The sequence below is a fragment of the Diadema setosum genome, chromosome 18 (assembly GCF_964275005.1).
Source record: "Diadema setosum chromosome 18, eeDiaSeto1, whole genome shotgun sequence".
In the NCBI taxonomy this organism is placed as follows: domain Eukaryota; kingdom Metazoa; phylum Echinodermata; class Echinoidea; order Diadematoida; family Diadematidae; genus Diadema; species Diadema setosum.
The window spans coordinates 29,665,621-29,676,486 of record NC_092702.1 but is presented as its reverse complement, the minus strand read 5'-3'; the positions used below and the strand labels follow the sequence as shown (position 1 = coordinate 29,676,486).

Genomic DNA, 10,866 nt, shown 5'->3' with positions numbered 1-10,866 from the left:
TTCGTGTTGTAGTGGCTGGATAAGGAGAGTACTCTATAAAGAAAATTCAACATAATTTTACTTTTCTTTCTGAATGATAGAGCATTTGACTTACCTCTTTCAGAAAGGAGGGGAAATGATATTACCCATAACATACGTCAGCAACAAGTTGATGGAATGTGCAATTTTCATTAAAAATGAATTTTTGTGGAATTCTTCTTTTAGTGATTGCAGCATTATCTTTCTTCACGATTATGATTTACCAGAACAGAAAAAACCTACTCTTCAACTCTATGTCCGCAAATATAAATGTTTCAGTTTCAGTCTTAGTTTCAGTAAGTTTTATTTCTCCACTTGTATGACAAAATAAGTATGACAATATCAGAAATATTCACAAGTCATAAAGATTTAAACAAAAGTTCTCAGTAAAAATATATGATAATGTGAATAATACATATATATTTCATGACAAATCTGTAAGTATACAGGTGGAAGAGACCGTTATCAATAAGCAAATCGCGCGACTTGGACAACGGCCTCCGAACATGACGACTTGTAACAATCTTTTTTCTTCTTCTTCTTTTTTAACTAAAGGAACAGAACACATACACATAAAATAAAAAATGCAAAACTTTCTGGTATTCTAAATGTCATTTGACTGAAAAGGACAACACAAGGTGGATATAAAAGAAAAAAAAAAACCCCGAAAATTAGGGACAAGAATAATGGGGTATACCGAATAGGAAAAGTAGAAAGAAGAGAAGAGAAGGGGAAAAAAAGATAGTATATATATATATATATATATATATATATATATATATATGTATATAGTGTTCAGGAGTCGGGAGCATTAATAAGAGAGTAATTTCTTATTCGAGTGATACATTGCAAGAATTTTTTTTTTATAGGATGATATAAAACATTGTAAAGAAGAACAGTGTCTAAGATCTTAAGTCAATGAGTTCCATATATCTAGACAATGATGACTTATGTACTTTTGATTTTCCAAATGATAATCTTTTGCATGACGGATAGGATATGAATGAATACTGACATTTGAAATATGCATATCTTTAAACATTTCATGGAGCTGATTGCTAGTATATTTATACATACAATATTGTGTTTGCCATGTATGTAAATCGGAAATTCTAAGAGTCTTTCGTGAAACAAACTTTCAGTGTGTGCTATAGGTGGTGAGAGTCATGAATAAGTCTTTTGGCAGGGTTTTGTAATGATGACAATATTAGTTTATTTTGCTGATACCACAGTTTCCCCACACAATATACAGTAGGTGATATTGGGTAATATGAGTGCGTTGTAAAGAATTTGAAGGGTATTTTTTGGTAAGGTATTCTCTTACTTTCCAGAGGATCCCGATATTCTTTGATATTGTTGAATGAACTCGGTGTATATGATCGCGGACCATGTTAGATGTGAATCGATAGTTACCCCATAAATTTTCTTGATCCAATCGCTTACCATCGATTTGTATCATGGTATTGTCCATTGGTGTTTGGCTACTTCTAAAACGAAAACATAATTCGTTTTTTTTTTTTTCGATATTCAATGATAGTTTATTGCACTTTAACATGTTGAAACCTTTAATAATTCTGAATTGATAACTGTAGTTATTGTATATACTATATAGGTTTGTATGAGAGAAAAAAAGATGCTCGTGCATAGGTATGATATAACTACACATAAAAGATTTGATATACATTCTATGGATATCATAACCTGGCTAATGGGTCACCATAATGATAAGACGTGTAAAAGCGACGCTCCGATCTCGCCTGTAGTTAGAGCATTACAGAACATGGTGGTGTAAATTTCAATGGAGCTAAAAATACATTTCGAAAGTTTATATTTGGAAGCCATACAGACGAGCACATCAGGGCCTGTTCGAGGGAGAAGGGGACCTCTTCTGTACTTTCCCTTCCCATCAATTAAAAAAAAACCCCAACAACAAACAAACAACAAATCAACACATTTCAACTCTTAGTCCGACTTCATGCTTTTTGTGTAAGTGATCCAGTTTCAAATCTGCACCTTGAATTTTTGTTTACATCACCTGCGTTCTTTTCCCGTTTGTCGACCGCAATGTTTTATTGCTGCACCAAAACGTTTCGCTGTGACGAGGAAAGAGATAATTAACATGTCATGTCAAGTTTCATGTTTAATTACAGTGATTATGTTTGAAGAGTTTCATCTCAAAATGGTTTAAGCGCCATTTTCGAATATTTCAAAGTAAGTCCATCATCAGAGAGAATAATAACCAAAAAAAAAAAAAAACCGCTTCTGGTGATATCTTATTTGCAACATAACAAGGAATATTCTTGAAGTTATGATTAGAAATATCCCATATTTTAAAAGATATTTTCTGTGTTTTCAATCAGCTTTAATCGCCAATACATTAACTATGTCTTTCTGCACCAGAGCTTGGAAATCTTGTCATGGAGACATGGACGATTATATCTTATCTATATGTGAGCTATGAAATTTCACATCATTGTTTATAGAGATGATAAAGATATCTTTTTCATGAGAGCTACAACCTTGGTGCAATAACAAACAGGTTGCGTTTTGTATTTTCCTGTCAGTGAAGTCAGTTTATCATGTGATCTCAAATATTTCAGTTGACATTTTTGATAATTCTTCATTTTCATGGGAGGAAAAAAGTGCATAAATCAAGAAAAGACTGGATGCGAGGTTGGCTGGTCATGAGCAATCTTTGTCATGCTATCATTTTTTGGTTTACGCTATTCTGTAGTATTTCATTCGAAAGAGGTCAAATGGCTTTTTCTCCCAGCGACAATGGCTCATGAAACTTTAGTATACAGAAAAGGTATATCAAGATGTTGATATGCTAATAGATGTAATTGCTCTTGCTATGTGTGGGACTATTGATGTAAGACTGGTGGCTAAGCGAGTGTCTGATTTTCTGCGGCCGGGATACCGCGGCAGGGAGTTCGGGACATGATCGCTACATACCTCGTGCGGCATACCTCGTCCTCCTCTGCATTTACCGTCTCGGCTGTCGGGCCCTCGCTGCCATATTCGGTTCGCCGCCCGGGTTGCTCCAAACATAGGTAGCACGCCTCCCATTGGTCGCCCCCTCAATCGCTTCCGAGAAAAACTCCCTCGTGAATATGCAATACTCATCAATATTCATGTCATATTCAACAGTCCAATAAACTTGGGCCAATGATGACAGGCTTCGGTTCCCGCTCCAAGCCGTTTTGGAAAATAGAGTCCCGTGTATGTTGGGATGCAGATTGTGGCCTAAAATGGGCAGGGTCGACAAGGGTTTCTGGGAATCACTAGGTCTGGCCCGGTATAAATGCTAGTCCTCCTCCCTCCAAGCTCCACACCTTCCGTGAACAGCGGCAGCTAAAGGATTAGCGCGAAATCGGTGAGTAGTTCTAGCTAACTATACTCCTCTTCTCGGAATATACGTATGCCTACATAGCCCTCAAGGTCTTGGTGCTTTGAGCGAAACGCTGAGGATATACCGACGGGTGAGATACCCGGTGGACGATAGCTAGGAGTAGTGGAAGACCGCGGGTGTGCTGAGTAGAGATGATGCCTCTTCCACAAACAAATTGCTCCTACCCGGATTCTTACTGGTTTCTACATACCGTTTCTGCTTTGTTATTACCCGGCCTCAAAATGAATCTTACGTACTTTTCTCTGCACCGGAACTGTGTGCACTATAACAGAGGACGCTTAATATTTCGTAACACACATTTACATCGACACCAAAATTTTCTGTCATTTGTTGATGACTTATTTTTCGGAAATACCAACAAAGTTGTATTTACAACTCTGCATTTACTTAACGTGTTCCAGCAATCGACAACTGGCCTACTGTCTTTAAGTTCGCGATGCGATCTTCAGGGGCATCATTTTCTATTATAATAATTTCCCTACCACGTGATAGCCTCAGGCTCTGGCTCTACGCCCACACTCTACTACTTGCGGTTAGTCAGTCAATGACATTGTATGGCAGCCAAGTGCCATTCACTTACAACGGGTCTGGCCTAAAACAGCTGGCATCCTTAACTAGGCAGTCAATGAATACTAAACTTGGCAGAGCTTTACTTATCTTACTTGTCCTCCTATACGCCGAGCAAAGCTTAGTTCTCACGGAATTCTTGATAGATAAACTTATATGCATGCTATCACTTGCTTTTCGTGTAGTTTGGACATACCGTGCGAAGTTGAGGTAAATACAAATCTCGTTGGGATTTTTCATCGTCAGAGAATTGCAGAGGCTGACTTGATCATGCCTTCAACTCTGCTTCATGCCTGCGTAGACATAATGACATGTCTTTCACTTTAGAATTTATATCCCACGCCTAAAATCTTGCGGGTATCTTGAGATTTAAACTTGTGGACTCCAAAATATCTTAACCTTTCATGCTGAAATTGAGTTGGCCCTCATGTATCCTTCTCATTCGCACAATATGTCCTAACATGGTTGCCTAGTAGCCGCGTGCATAGTCGTCTTCAGTGCATCCGATTGGCCGAACTGAGCGGGGGCGTGGCTACGCCCGTCTACTCCCTGCCAATGGAATGTCATCTATCGTTTCCTTATTTGGTCCTAAACAATTTCACTGGCGGGCCAGCTGGTAACAAAGTTAACCCTACATGACCGATCGTCTCGCTCGCATAGAATGGAATAGAAACACTTTCATCCTCTTACTGAATTAAATGCGCACCAGGCATTCAGACCCGTCATGTCACATCGACATTCCAATGGAGGAGCTGATGAACTAATTCTTTGCCAGAGTGTCTAAAAGAAACTTGGGGTACAAAGAATTCCGAAGTCGAGTTGAACAGTTACTGACTGCTCGAAGGCTGTAACAAAGCAAGCAAGCAAGAAATATTTTGAATCATTCCTACCTAAACCATTGTGCAGGAGTCAAACGTGAACTCAGCGTGTAATTTGCCTCTCCCTTCCTTTCTTCAACTTTTGCCAAACGTCACATTCTTCTCAAAAGAGCTTTCTCAGTTTCAGAATTCGCTGATATTGTGTACCGCAATACTCGAAAACATTTTACATTCTCTGGGGGCCTTTATGTTTCTGCTGTATCATCATTTTTGTATTTGTCAGCTTATCAATTTTTCGTCTTTTCTTTTTCCATCTTTTGCGGTGCAGGTCTTCTTTTGAAAGTCCAGTAAAACACAAAGAACAGTCATCATGTGCGACGACGAGGTTGCCGCTTTGGTGGTCGACAATGGCTCCGGTATGTGCAAGGCCGGTTTCGCCGGAGACGACGCCCCAAGGGCCGTTTTCCCATCCATCGTCGGAAGGCCGCGTCACCAGGTAAGTTCAGCCCTGTAATCATCGAGCTCTGAAGGATAAGAACTTCACAAACCCAGGAAGCGAAAACTCCAGTTTGTGCGGATGAGCGATCTCTATGCTTGCCACTCTTCATTCTGATTTCAAATTTGGCATGTATTTGAGATATTGGGATTTTCAAAACGCATTGACTATTCAATAGTTGAAACGAAAACTGAACATCCCTTTCACTCGATGCTGAAGGGTTCTTCATAGTGTGAATATCGAAAGCAAAGCTACTAAATTATTATATAACAACTTCTTTAAACTGATGAAGCGTTACTTCTTTCAGAAATAATTACATTGTAAATTGAACACAGAGTACTGAAGCATTATGTGTTCTTACTATAGCCACACCTTTGTTTTGATCACGCTGGCAGGAGTGCAACTATCCCCCCCCCCCAAAAAAAAAAAAAAAAAAAAAAAAGAAGAAAACTCCCCATTCCGACCGTTTCGTTCTGTCTGTAAATTCGTGTTGCGTGCAGTACAAGCTAGTCCTATTTTCTGTTTTTGTCGGGTTTTTTTTTGGTCAAAATACTCCGCGTGCTTCGAAATTACAATTGACAGAGTTTCACTGTTCCCACCAAATGATAAGGTCACGATGGCAAATACTTTTTCGTCTGCGTTGGTCCGCTGTCTCCCTTGGGACGGATTGATTCTAGTACGCTGCCACGTTTCATGTCATGAGTGAGAAAATGTCACTTACGATCTGCTCTTTTGATTACAAAACGATATTTCAGGTCAGAATTGGAGGATATTATTTTCTGTTTGTTTCTATGAAATGAAGATGGAGAAGAAAAGACTTAGATTTGATGGCAAAGTACATGCAATTCTGTAAATTATAATTTAAATATTCTCTAATCCCTATTGTTATCCTTACAGAAATCGAACAAAATTGATCCATGTGGGAATACTTTCCTATAGCATTTTGATTTTAATGTCAGATTATAAGTTGACGACCCGTTTCAATTCCTCCTGGAAGCAGAAATATGTTTCATTAGCTTTTCAGTTGTCGAGGTGTCCCATGATTTCTCTCTTCTATATATTCCTTTGCCGAAATGGCGCTGGTTTATAACTTTTCTCATCTCGTTTTACTTTCTCCTCCCAGGGTGTCATGGTTGGTATGGGTCAGAAGGACAGCTACGTCGGAGACGAAGCCCAGAGCAAGAGAGGTATCCTGACCCTGAAGTACCCCATCGAACACGGCATCGTCACCAACTGGGACGACATGGAGAAGATCTGGCATCACACCTTCTACAACGAGCTCCGTGTCGCCCCAGAGGAACACCCCGTCCTCCTCACCGAGGCTCCCCTCAACCCCAAGGCTAACAGGGAAAAGATGACCCAGGTATAAATACATTAGTCTTGTTTGACAAATTTGCGGTTTCATTTATGAAAGCAACGCGGCAAAAATAAAGGTTGACAATATTAAATTTGCAAAGAGCCGATCATTATGAACACTATCACTATTCCTCTTCCTACTTCTAACTTCAAACTTCATCAAATCCAGTATCCAATTTGAGTAGCTTTATGATACAAATAGCAAGCTATAACACTATGTAATGCTGCTGGAAGGAAACAAAGTAAAAGAGAGGATGTTTTGGCCTTGCGTTCAAATCGAAACACATCTTACCGTCCAAAACTAATTTATGATGTGTGTGTCATTGTGAGGGAAAGAGAGGCGAGGTTGGTGCTGTGCGTTGTGCGTTGCTCCAGCCAAATTTGTATGATTCCGTTATAGTCACATTCGCACAGGCGTGTGTGGCATCTAAGCTCAACCAGTATGTTATGAGCAGAGATTCCCTCCGTGTTTAAACTGTTACTTTCGACTGGCTTCCCTCAATCCTTTTTTATTTCTATGCCCACTCCAGATCATGTTCGAGACCTTCAACGCCCCCGCAATGTACGTCGCCATCCAGGCTGTGCTCTCCCTGTACGCCTCCGGTCGTACCACCGGTATCGTGCTCGACTCCGGAGACGGTGTCACACACACAGTCCCCATCTACGAGGGTTACGCCCTCCCCCACGCCATCCTCCGTCTGGACTTGGCCGGCCGTGACCTCACCGACTACCTGATGAAGATCCTCACCGAGCGTGGTTACTCCTTCACAACCACGGGTAAGGACGTTGCACAGAAGAAAATACTTACTTGAAGACCTACCTATTATCATGATTTGAAATGTCTCGCCTACAGAAAATGTTTCTACTCCCTCCTCTGAATTTTGATTTTGATATGACCAAAATGTTTGAAACACGAGCTTAGAGATATAAAAGAGATAAAAGCTTCAAGGCTCCGACACACGAAGAGTTTATCATGATTTGTATCATTATTTGATTCTTATCCTGTATACGCAGAATACATTTTCAGAGACATACGTAGAAATAAATGAGGCAGGCACTCTATCGGTAAAGGTAATTCAACCAATGCACTCATCATAGATTTAGAAGGATATTCTCGTGGCCGAAGCCACATTTTTTACGTCATTGTGCCGCCGTACTGTCGAAAAGAAAATCTTGACGAATTACACACCATAAAGACCATGCTCGTTGTGTTTGACGTGACGTGTCGACGACGTTTTGCACTTGGTGCTAATTCAACTCTTTGAAAAATGCCCCCTACAGCCGAGCGCGAAATCGTTCGCGACATCAAGGAGAAGCTCTGCTACGTCGCTCTGGACTTCGAGCAGGAAATGGCCACCGCTGCCGCCTCCTCCTCCCTCGAGAAGAGCTACGAGCTTCCCGACGGTCAGGTCATCACCATTGGCAACGAGCGATTCAGGTGTCCCGAGACCCTCTTCCAGCCAGCTTTCATTGGTAAGCGATTACTCAAGTGTCCCTTGGATCTTTCTTAACAGTACTGTGTCCTTGCCAATGAAAGTCTGTTGGTAGACATTGTCATTGACATGCTGAGATGGGTGAGGGACTGGGTCCGAAGAGGGTTACACTTACAGAGATTTCAACATTTTTTGAGCTCACAGCATGCAACTCTATTTTCAAAATTCAGTGCTAGCCACCTGTAACATGTGGTAAAATTTGTACGAATGCATTCTTTTTTCTTTCTTTTTTAATGACTAAGCCAACAAAATGCATAGACCAAATCTTTTGTTCAAAGAGAAATATTTTGTGAAGGATATGCTGAAGACGGGCTGTAAGACCAAGTCTTGTTGATACTCTTTACTATTTACCCTCCAACAGTTTTGAAAACTCGTAATAATCAAAATGGTAATCTCGTCATCTCAGTCTCTTCGTTTTTTGTTTTGTTTTTATAATTTTCTTCAGACCTAAAGGGATGGGCTTCCCATGAACCTTAATCTTTACGGCTTGTTGTTCGTGTGCTAATCGATCATATCATCTTTTCTTTCTCCGCCCCCAGGTATGGAATCTGCTGGTATCCACGAGACCACGTACAACAGCATCATGAAGTGCGACATTGATATCCGTAAGGATCTGTACGCCAACAACGTTCTCTCCGGTGGTACCAGCATGTACCCAGGTATTGCTGACCGCATGCAGAAGGAGATCACTGCCCTTGCCCCCAGCAGCATGAAGATCAAGATCATCGCCCCACCAGAGAGGAAATACTCCGTCTGGATCGGTGGCTCCATCTTGGCCTCCCTCTCCACCTTCCAGCAGATGTGGATCAGCAAGCAGGAGTACGACGAGTCCGGCCCATCCATCGTCCACCGCAAGTGCTTCTAAGCGCCTTGCTCCCACCCCCGCCAAAACACCAAGATGGGTGCAAAGACTCTTTATCGGCGCGGAGGCTAGGCAGGCAGTGTGAAGCCCACCTGTTCGCAATGCCAGTGCCTGGCTAATACTTCTCTGTCATCCATCTTGGTAACACCATGTATTCTGCGCACCACGCCAACTTGTACACCATGCATCACGACTCCGCTACAACGTCTCGATAAAAGGGTTAAGTTATTTCTTATGTACATTTGCTCTCTCTCTCCCTCTCTCTTTCGTTCTTTTTTTTTTTATATAAAAGCATAGTCTGTTCACACTGTCTTCCACGCAGATTGAGGGCTCGTGGGTTGGAGGGCTGACATTGGCAGTTTTTCTTTGTGCAATCTGTAGTCGGAGCCCAATAGCATTATATTTATTATTTTAGGTCATTTTGTTTTAGATCTCTACTCGTATGTCGCCCTCTTTTGTTGATCTACCGTTGAAGATCTCGCCCAGTGCATGACGGGAATCCTCTTGCAAGGTTTGCCTCGAAGAGCGCCTACCGTGCCGTGTTCTATCAAGACATCGTTATGTTGTATACTGATTCAGCAACATCAGGAATCTTACATGTTATCGGAAGGACAGGCTAGCTAAAAACTTTTCTTACGGGAAACAAGTGTTTGCTATGTATTTCATCAAAGATATGTTTGAAAGACAAGAGAAACAGAAAGATAAGAAATTTTTGATCGGCGAAGGCAGTTTTTTGTGATCTTCTATTCTTTTTTTTTCTCTCCTAGATTTAGTTGAAATGTAACTTTCTATGGTTTAGTATCACTGAATAAAGTACTGAAAGCCGTTCAAGCTCACATGGTCAGTTTTCATTTGTTGAATTTACGAAAGTGAAATGTTTCAGTGTGAAAGTTTGTGGATACTAACTGCTGTCTTTGGCAAATAATATCGCTTTCCACCACAGTTTATATGAGGTCACTAACTCTTGGCATCATCCATTGTCTCTGGTTTTCGAAAATTGTCGATCTACACAAGATAGACAAACAAACACACAAACATAAACAAAGACACACAGACATCACAAACACAAACACACACACACACACACACTTCCTTATTGTAAGCTTGATCATTTCTTTAATATTTATTTACCTGACTGGTAAACGGCAAATTTTGTCCCCGTATCCCAACATACGCAAAGAGTCTATTCAACAATGGCATTCCGTGTAGTGTTTTTGGTGATCGATCGTGTGTGGTGACGTTGGCTGATTTGATTCTATATTGACATTAAGATCTCGCCAATGGTTGTTGACTGTGGGCAGCGATGTGAACTTCAGACAAGGTGAACCTGATGATGTCATGTTGATTGTTGGAGTCGGGGTGGCGAAACCATCAGACACATTGCTCCGTTGAGCGATTTCAGTTTGTCTTTGAACCATTCAATCATTTCAATGACGATTGAACTGATACAACACAAAGAAAGACAACAATTACATTTAACAATTAAACAACAATTACATTCAACATTGACGACTCACAAATATTGCTATAGTTTGGGAGCATAGTGTTATGCTCACTATACTTATATCAAATCATCATATCATTATCAACAATAGAGAATCCAAGTTTTTACTAAGCCATCCAAACTTCATCGACGGCTTTGATTAGTTTTTCACTTCTTTCAGTTTCGTCTTTGCATTTCAGTAATACTTCCTCCCCCACTATCTATCAATCTATCTATCTATCTATCTATCTATCCATCTATGTATCTTTCTTACTGGATGCTCCTAAGTGATTATCCAACAATTCGAACACTTAATACATCCATCCATTATCGATAGGGTAGTCTAACATTATGAGCTTTC

The 10,866-nt window shown here is 40.6% G+C and overlaps 1 protein-coding gene across 1 annotated transcript; it reads left to right on the top strand.

Annotated features, from left to right (window-relative positions):
• The first annotated feature begins 3,264 nt into the window (after positions 1-3,264).
• Positions 3,265-9,853, top strand: LOC140241545 (actin, cytoskeletal). The gene is made up of 6 exons (XM_072321280.1): positions 3,265-3,394; positions 5,144-5,311; positions 6,435-6,674; positions 7,198-7,444; positions 7,949-8,140; positions 8,700-9,853. Exons 2-6 carry the CDS (start codon positions 5,186-5,188, stop codon positions 9,023-9,025), a joined length of 1,131 nt encoding a protein of 376 aa, XP_072177381.1. The 5' UTR covers positions 3,265-3,394; positions 5,144-5,185; the 3' UTR covers positions 9,026-9,853.
• Positions 9,854-10,866: the final 1,013 nt, after the last annotated feature.

Excerpts from the sequence above, each read along its gene's own strand:
- LOC140241545 (XM_072321280.1), top strand. The coding sequence starts at position 5,186 with ATGTGCGACGACGAGGTTGCCGCTTTGGTGGTCGACAATGGCTCCGGT. Across the intron at positions 5,312-6,434 it reads TCGGAAGGCCGCGTCACCAG|GGTGTCATGGTTGGTATGGG; the intron begins GTAAGTTCAGCC and ends TTCTCCTCCCAG. Across the intron at positions 8,141-8,699 it reads CTTCCAGCCAGCTTTCATTG|GTATGGAATCTGCTGGTATC; the intron begins GTAAGCGATTAC and ends CTCCGCCCCCAG.